This window comes from Poecilia formosa, unplaced genomic scaffold (genome assembly GCF_000485575.1).
Source record: "Poecilia formosa unplaced genomic scaffold, Poecilia_formosa-5.1.2 Scaffold283, whole genome shotgun sequence".
NCBI classification, from domain to species: domain Eukaryota; kingdom Metazoa; phylum Chordata; class Actinopteri; order Cyprinodontiformes; family Poeciliidae; genus Poecilia; species Poecilia formosa.
In genome coordinates this window covers 686,992-696,340 of record NW_006800222.1, presented here as the reverse complement: position 1 = coordinate 696,340, position 9,349 = coordinate 686,992, and the positions used below count along the sequence as shown (strand labels likewise).

The 9,349-nt window shown below is 39.8% G+C and overlaps 1 protein-coding gene across 1 annotated transcript in view; it reads left to right on the top strand.

Moving 5' to 3' along the window:
* Window positions 1-5,678, top strand: part of LOC103151500 (solute carrier family 2, facilitated glucose transporter member 9) — a 118,322-nt gene extending 112,644 nt beyond the window's left edge. Inside the window, exon 13 of the mRNA XM_016681505.1 lies at window positions 5,259-5,678. Within this exon, the coding sequence (XP_016536991.1) occupies window positions 5,259-5,498 (240 nt within the window). The 3' untranslated portion in view covers window positions 5,499-5,678. The remainder of the gene's footprint in view (window positions 1-5,258) is intronic.
* The last annotated feature ends 3,671 nt before the right edge of the window (window positions 5,679-9,349 follow it).

Below are 9,349 nucleotides of genomic sequence, written 5' to 3'. Positions count from 1 at the left end.
GTGTGTGTGTGTGTGTGTGTATATATACACAATTGAAAATAAAATCAGTTCACCTGTACTTTAAATGCTCTGCCATTAAAAAAAAGAACAACAATTATCCCTTTATGTAAATTGAATATATCCAAACACAGTTGAGCGAGACTAACATAATAACTGTAAGGGCATTAATCTAAATGCAGTGTTTTCTTCCGAGGTGAACATCATTTCATGGTTTACTTCCCTTTCAGCTTTTTTCCGGTTACGATAAATCGACAATATCTGCAGAACTGCAGCAGCAGACCTTATTTCCTGCTCACTGGGGCAGGTTTTGATGTTATTGCACCAAGCGACTCGGCGCGTTTTGTCACGCTGAAAGTTTAATTCAAAGGTCCCACAGAGATCTTTGAGCTTTTATTTAATCATGCCTCTTTGTTTCATTCTGCAGACACAAACATTGGTTTGGAAGGAAGAGGCCAGAAACAACGGGGCGATTTCTGCACACGTTACATAAATTAGAAAATAAACACCAGGCAGGCGGAGCGCTTTTCTCTTTTCCTCAAGATGGAGGTGATGGCCCGTTATGCTGCGGTGGATTACTGGACCAGAACCGAGCTAAATGTGTGGCTTTGAAAGCGTTTCGAATTACAGTTCAGCGCGCAGGCGGCCAGGCATCAATCATGAAAATTAACTAGTCCACTCTACAAACACCTCACAGGGAAACGCGCTGCTGTTATTTAGGACTGTAAAAAATAAAACAGAAGTAAATTTTTATCAAATGAGAGAAACGCATTTCAGCGGTAACACTGTATACAAACGGATTAAACTCAACGCAGTCTGTGACTTTTTACTGCAATAAAAATACAGGCGACTGTGAGGCAATTAATTTTATCAATGTGTTTGGATATATTATTATTTAATATGAATTTTAGCAATATTGACAAACTCAAGAATTGTAAATAATAGGTAAAAAATTGAAGAAGACACCTTCTAAAGTTTTATTTGTAAAATGTAATAAAAAAGTCAATTTCTGGGCAGGATTAAGTTGGGACGGGCCCAAACGTGTTCCCATTCAAAATGGATACATTCAACACAGATATGTTAAGTCAGGTGAACATATGGACATTTTTCTAAGCATTTTGAAGGTTTGCCATGTTTAAATGGCAGACATTTAGTTCTGTGTGCTTCTGACTGTAGAAATGAGGATCGATGTCACAGTTGAGCTGCCTGAGCATCTTTCACAGAAAAAAAAAAAAATCATGTTTGCACTTTAAAAAAACAACAACAAAGAATACACACACGTAATCCTATTAGAGGACAGAAGCAGCTTCACATTGAGAGTTTTAAGTATAGCGAACAAAAAAGACTGAAATGGATCATTTCTGAGCTACTTTAACAACAGAGGAAATTTGACCTCATGACACAGAAACACAGTATTAGCATAGAAACTGATAGTCATGGGAACACATTAGAAAACAAGCAGCATGTTCTCTTTATATATTGTTGTAAATGTTGTCTAAAATGCCGGCTGGTTAGCGGAAATGGGCGAGAGAGTCTGGACTTAAAAACTTCAAGGTTTAGTGAAAAGGTTGGTTCACGGTACAAATGGAGGAGAGAAAAAAGCTCCAGTTAATTAATGGCATCAAATGAACAATTACCTTCTAAAATCAGACAAAATGAAGACTTTAATAAATCACCTCCACATTAGACTGTAATGAAATGCTCTTACACCAAGGAGCTATTCAAGATTTCATGGGTATTTTGTAAGATTTATGAGTTTGTGAGGAGTAAGAACCACCATAACTACGATCCAAGGACGAAATGTTTAATTCGTTGTCATGTCTGCAGTTTGAAGTAATTAGTTGATAATCCATAAACATAGTGAATGGTCCTGTCTGTTGTTTTAATCTTGTGTATTTCCCTCTAATCTGTTTGTTTGAGACAGTGTTCAGGGCTGTGGATGGAAATAGACAAGAGACACACACACACGCACACACACACGCAAACACACAACTCCATCCTGTCTTCCACTGCAGCTCAGAGCTCCCATCCACCCAGGATGAGTCACTGTTGCCCCAGAAACTTGTGACTGTAAATTTTCAGGCATGGACACGTAGTAGACAAGGTCATTTTTAAACGTCATCATTAGGTGGATGTCTGTAGAGAAGCTTTAAGTTCTGCCTTCTGTTAGTCTCCTTACACTCCTCCTTACTTGTGTGATCTCCTTTATTCTGTCCTGATTTGTTTTGCCACGTTGTTGCCTGAAAGCCTGATCTTCTTCCAAAGACTTTTATAATAAGGGTTTTGTTGAGCTTAGTGGATACAAGACATGCGTTGTCCTGGTTCTGATGGTACTGGTAACACATCGTTGTTTCACTTCCTGTGGGTTACCAGAAAAAGACGACGGTTGGGTAGAACTGGTGGTAATCGAAAAAAATACTTGAATGTCTGACTTAAGTGAGCGCTAAGTTTAGTTCCCAGCTACCAATGTAATTATCAGCTGGCTACGTTAAAAGTAATAAATGTGTAGTTTTTGACAGGAATCCGTCAGTCGCCCACAATGATGGATGTTGCATTTATCTTAATGTCTCACCTATAGATATAAAGAAGAACACAAAGAAACAAGTAGCACCAAAAATCTACCAGAAGGTCTTAAAATAACAAATGAGTAGAGCAATTTTTTTCCACTTCACAATTATGTACTTTTTGGTAGTTTGTCACAACATCTCCACAAGAAGGTACCAACATTTTTGGTAACGTGACAAAACGTGAAAAGGTGCTTAGCAGTGCTAATATTTCTTAATGATCTGAAGTAGTTATGCCTGTTCTGCAGAATATTAGCTGGTTTCTGCTGTTCTGTTTTATTGCTCAACAAGGACATTGTGCATACGAAACAAACAAACTGGGAAAAGCAAAACACCAAAAAATAAAAATCAGCACAAAGCATTTTTAAAAATCAAGATCTGTGTTATGTTGACACTTAAGCAGCCTTGTTTTATTTTCTCATGGCAAAAAGGTCAAAGAAACCTTTGACCACAGGACTGACAATGTTACGGTTTTTGTCACTGTGACGTTTCAAAACCGTCGTAAATCTGCTAAAGCCTAATCCTAACAATCGAATCTGGACTTCTGGCGAAAACATCCTGGTGAAACTCCTCATCAAGTTACATCACAGCTGATTACACAGAGAGATGTATAAGTGTAGCATCTGATGGATACTTACATCCTTGGTTAATTATTTTCTGCGTGTGCCTCAAATTGAACCCAGCTGTCTCACTGCAACAGATCAAAGGTTTACCCAAAACGTCGGCCTAATTCTCCTCCATCTGCCGGGCTTTCAAATTATGATGACCATCACGGACAGGAAAGTGCTCCGTTTGCACGACGAGTCCTCCTTGAGGACAGCTGGATCAGGCCCTTTACAAGTCACCTTTTTGTTGTCAGTAACTACACTGGAAAAAGAAAAAACTGGACAGAAATTGTATTAATTTAAAAATAAAAAGCAGTAAGTAGGTTCTAGGGTTCTGCGGACATCGGGTCTCTATTATCAGGTTGATTGCACCATTTGAGGTTCTGTCGCTGTATGAGAAAAGGGATTACAGCTTGGCGAAACACTGCTGAGAGGCAGTCAAGTTGCTCTGTCTCATCTAAAATCCCTGTGGCATTCCCCCCCTCTTTCCCTCCTAAAACCTCTCATCCAAACACACACTCATAAAATCCTCTCTCTGTTTCTAAATCTCTCTCTGGGCAATCAGTCACTGTGTAAATTTTAAATCTGTCACTAATCTGTGTTATTGGCAAAACACTCTGGACAAGGTTAGCTTGGGTAGTTTGATTATTTAAACACATCTGTACATGAAAATACACCTGACTTTTTTTTAATCATGATTATTAAAAATACTTGTGAAACATTATTTGGATTAATGTTGCTCTGGTATGTCAAAAATGTAAGAGTTGGTCTTTTTCTGGTGTGCTTGTTTATGTGAAGCGTTTGTGTGTTTCATCTGTCAGTATATTGCCTTTCACTTGTTGGAGCAACACTGCCCAGTTCATCCCACCCCATGCTCAGGCCAGAAGTTTCATAAAGTGCCTCCAGCGAGCTCCGGGTCTACCCCAGGGTTTCCTTCCAGTGTGTGGAAAACCTCGAAAGGGGGTTTCCGAGTAGGCAACACGATGAGATGCCTGAAACACATGAAACGACTCCTTAAGATGTCGAAGAGCTGCTTCAAGCTCCTCCTGGGATGATTGACATCCTCTTCCTCTGCAAGGTAACTGGGTCCAGCTGTCTTGCAGAGGAAGCTTATTTCAGTCAGTTGGAGTCCAACACACACGGGGAACAAATTTAGCTTTGCACACACGGGTCCTGCTGCTTTGGGTACACTTGGACCGGAAAGCAGCCGCGCGGATCCTCCACAGTATTCCTAAAAAGACGGTCATAAGCATTCTCCAGATCCACAAAACACATGTGGTACAACTTCACTAAGACCCACTGTTAGAATAAAAACCACTGACTCTCCTCTTGCCTTCATGCATTGTTTAACAATCGTCAAAAAAATCCATCCATTTTCTTACGCCCTTGTCCCCGTGGGGTCAGGAGGGGTGCTGGTGCCTGTCTCCAGGGAGACATTTCAGACGAGACGTAGGGTACACGCTGGACAGGTTAGCAAAAACATGTAATTTGAAATGAAAATTTCATCGTAGTAGGAGTTGGTCTTGCATTCCCTCTCTGTCGTTGTGTCCTTGGGCAAGGCACATCGTCCGCCTTGCCTGCTGGTCAGAAGGGCCGATGCCATTGGTACGTGGGTGCTTCGCCTGTGACAGACAGCCACCAGCATCTGTGGCTGAGATCCATCATCAGTGTGTGAAAGTGTGTGTGAATGGGAATGACTGATTTCCTTGTAAAAGCATCTTTGAGCCTCCTAATACTGCTGTATAAATCTGATGTCATTTCAAATGTGAATTTGTGATTCTTTTTAGGTTTTCCAAGGCTTGAAACATCAGAACACTAAATTGATGTACATGACAGACCACCATAAACTTTGTGGAGTTTAAAAGAGCACAAAATGCCAAGCAGTTTCAGGATCTGTCTTTGTGGATGGTAATTAAGGAAGTGGTTTAAAGAAATGCAAAACCTAATAATAATAATAATAATAATAATCTGTACTACATATCGCATTTAGTTGGTTCATCTTAAGTGTAACTGATTTCATGCAGTCGTTCATGAGCTAAAATAGTCTAAAAATGATCTGCTCTCATTGGTGCATCATTTTCTGTTTCTGCAGGAGAAGCTGCAGTCATTTGCCTTCCTGGTGTTCGTGGTGGTCTGCATCCTGGGATCCATCTACCTCTGCGTTGTCCTCCCCGAAACCAAAAACAAAACCTTCAAGGACATCAGCCAGAGCTTCGCTAAAATCAACAAAGTGCCAGAGTTTTCACCTGGCCAGGAGATGGAGCTGGTCCTGTCCATGAAGCCCGAGAGCGAGAAGGCGCCAGACGTCAAAAAGACGGAGAGCTCCTTCTGAGACACCAACTACGAAAAAAACAGGGCAAGATATGAGGGAAATGTTGTTTTTATATATTTATTTGACTGTTTTTTCTTAATGAAGTTGAAATGTATCCTGTTTGTATGTTTTGTAGGATATTCAAGAAAACTGCAGTATTACAAAACTATTTCTACATCTTAATAAATGAGGTAGATCAAATGATCCGTTTCTGCTTATTGATAAAGATTCACAAGGTCATCCAAATTATCTAACTTCCATACACAAGTGCATTTGGAGACGCTGCATATTCGCTTCCAAAGGAAAACATGAAGGAAAATGTGTGAGAATGATCTACAGAAAGGGAGGAACCAAGAACATCGGGCTGTTTAAAGAAAGAAGTGTCTGAATTTTCATTTTCATAAATTTGCTCTCCAATCTGAAATCGAATAAAATTTTGTTTTCCTGAGAAACAGTCAATGTTTGATTTTTAAACTGATTTGGAAAACTTAAAAAAAAAAAAAAACAAACTAAAATTTAGATTGGTCAAGATGTAGGTCAACAACAGCATCTCAATGCAATTGTGTTTTTTTTTTTTTAGTTTTTTTTTTAGTTGCATTTTAATCAAACAGCGATATAGCAAACATAAATTTTATAAACGCCCTCTGGATAATGCGAAATACAAAAAAAATACATCTGATACATTTCATAGAAAGGGGGCCGCAGTGAAGACTGTCTTAAATGTCACGGTAACAATCCCATCAACATGGTCGATGATGCATGTCGTTTATCGTCGCGTCACAGCAGAAACACTATTAGAAAAGTTGCGTGCGTTTTTGACATTACGAGAGGAAAAATGATTTATTTCTATTCATTTATTTGAGCCCCCCATCGGTTTGGCTGCGAGAAGTTCGAAAGCCAAGTTTTGAGGGACACAAAAACACTTGAATTGCTGCCTGTTTCGACTGAAACTCGTCGTCGTCGTATGTTTGGTTCCCATTAGCCAGGAAGGAAAGTCGCTGAGCCTCAGGTATTCCTAAGGCACATTCTGTCACTTTACAGCCTGATTACTTCAGCGGGTTGCATTGGGATTTTCCATGACAAACCAGCGCAAAGTGTTTATGAAATGGAAGGAAAATCTGAAACGCGTTCAGCCCAATTTTACACTGGTACCTTGAAATAAAATCAAGAAAACAAAATTTTGGGTTCATATTTGGTCGTTTTCTATACTGGATGTGAAGGTTGTGGACAAAATTGGTGTCTGTGGAAAAGCGTTCTCTGGGGAGTTAACTTTCCAATGAAGACATCAAGTAACAAGGAGGAACGCTGTGGAAAAAAAAAAAATATAGTTTTCTGGAGGGTCTCCAGCTCTTAAAGGGGGTCCGGGCTACTAACCACCAGCTGGCCAGAGCCAGCGGAGGAGCTGATCTGAACAGAAGCAGACAAGCGTGGCATTGGATCGCGTTCACAGTTTGCTCCCACAGTTGGTTGTGCTCAACGATTTATTCAGCGGCCGCAGTTCATGTTTCCCACGCAGGCAGAAGTGATGCGAATAGTAATTGGGTTTGTCTCTCTTATCTCTCCTCCAGCAGCATCCCTACTCTTGAAGAGTCCTGTCCTCAGCAGACACATTAGTCGGTGGGTAATTGAGGGACAAATTCACCGAAGATTCCTGGTGGGGACGTAATGATGATGCTGTCGATCTGCAGTGAAAAATGCTGCACTGTGTTTTGAATACGATGCGCAGTGGAGTAATGCTGTGCTTCTTTCATTACCGCTCTCATGCTCATGTTCTTAACAGATTCTCTCAGGAGGTGGGATAAACTGGTTTCCCCCAAAAAGCTGGTGATGCTTGGTAAATACAACAGATGACTCTGCTGGGTGGGGTTTACTTATCAGAAAGTCCCTTCCCCTTCCACCACACCTGGAGGGGGGCGGGGGGAGTGATATTTTCAAATTAGGTTCACTAGAAGGTCATCATCAAAGTAGTTCTGAAACCGGTTAAAAACAAGAACCATTGCTTTTGCTTTTTGAATGGATGAAAAGCATGAATTAGATTTAAAACATCCACTTCTCAGCTCTAGAATATTGCATTATTAAATTATGAAAATCCTCTATGAAACATTTACACTCTTTTTTTATTTTTTTATGCAGATTGATAAAACGATCCCTGGTTTTGTCTGCACTCTAAAACATCTCTTCAGGCCTAAATCCAGCTGTACTTTTACCGTCACTTCAATGGTTTGTGAAGTTTCTCCTGTTTCAGTTTCACCTGATCAGATAAAATTCAGTTTCCGTTTACAGTCGATTGCTTTCTTTCTTAGTTGAAATGAAATACCGACATGAAGCGTTTTCATCCCTAACAGATCCAGCACTAATCTGACAGGATTATGCTTCCGCAATCTTATATTGACTCGTCTTTGATTTTCTTTCTGTGTTTTTTTCTTCTCCTGTTTCTTATCCTGGAATCACACAGGAAAACGCCCTCTCAGCTCCAGCTTCCATCAAAAATAAAAAACTTCACTATTAAATAAATCTTATATCAACGCATAAAGCCATTAGTTGTCAAAATATTCTGGTCTGTTCGAACACAGTTTCCCTTTTGTCGCGTCACTGGCCCTTCAAAGAGGTTTTTGTTAATTCCTGCTGCCTGGACTGGTTGAAAGCTCTACCAACTTTTAAAAACAACGTGGCTCTGCTAAATGTTGCATGACTTTGTATTTTTGTTTTTGTTATGATGTAAAGCCCTTTGAAATGCCTTGCTGCTGAAATGTGCTATACAAATAAAATGTGATTTCTTTCTTTTTTTATTTTTTATTATTTGATAAAGCTTGTCTCGCTTATTCATGCACTACAACAGATGGCGTATGACTTCTGGATGTTTTTCCTAAAATGTTATTTCAGGATTAACATGTATTTATTTCCATTAACTCTGATCCGTTTCTCTGTTCCTGCTGAAGGAGAAAAAAAAGAGTCCCTTCATGATATATAACAGTGTTTAATTGATGACGGTGGTGACACTTTTCCTTCATGCCTCAGACTAAAATGCACGGATGGTCAAGGGATGGAATATTGTTTTCTAATTAAACCATTAATTAATATTTCCAAAATGATATTCCTTTTGTTCTCTTAAAGGGTTTGTTTATTGAGGCCGTCACTGAACAGATTTATTTATGCTGAATTTAAACTACTATCACATCGGCCGCGTAGGATTGCACCGGATTTATTTATCGCTAATGTGGTGTAAAGGGGGGATGAACACGACGTTTCTGGTTCTGTTTGTAGAAGTAGAAAACATTCTTCTGATTTTCCTTCCACTTCACAACGTTGCACTGTCATTCAGGCCTATCGTGAACTGTAAGTCTTTTAAGTCTTTTGAGGAAAGTTTTCCTTTTCGTTACGGCTGTTTTCTGACTCAGAGCAAACGAGTCTCTGAGTCACTGCTGATTAACGGGTTAAGGTCAGATGTGATTTTTTTGACTCTGCGTCAGAGTTTATCTCTGGACTCCCGGTGCTTTGCGTTAGCAGCAGGCTCTCCACTCTGGAGCTCTGTCACTTTACTGATAAATTCAATGTTTTTTTTTTTTTTTCCCTTTTCCTCCATATATTCTGACTCAGCACCTCAGCTGTGACATCCTTGCAGGTAATCATGAGGCAGAAATCGGTGGCCGTTCAAGTAAAACATCACTTATGTCTTCCTGCAGGAAAGCATCAACTTTTTCATCATGTTCACTGGGCTTTGCTACAAAGCCAACAACATAGTAAACCACGTTTTATTTTCTGCACATAATGTGACAAAATATGGATTACATTTGTGTAAGCTGGCAATGACTTCACTGCTCCTCTATGTTACAAACGGAAGACGTGTGTTACTTACGCATTTGGGAAAACAC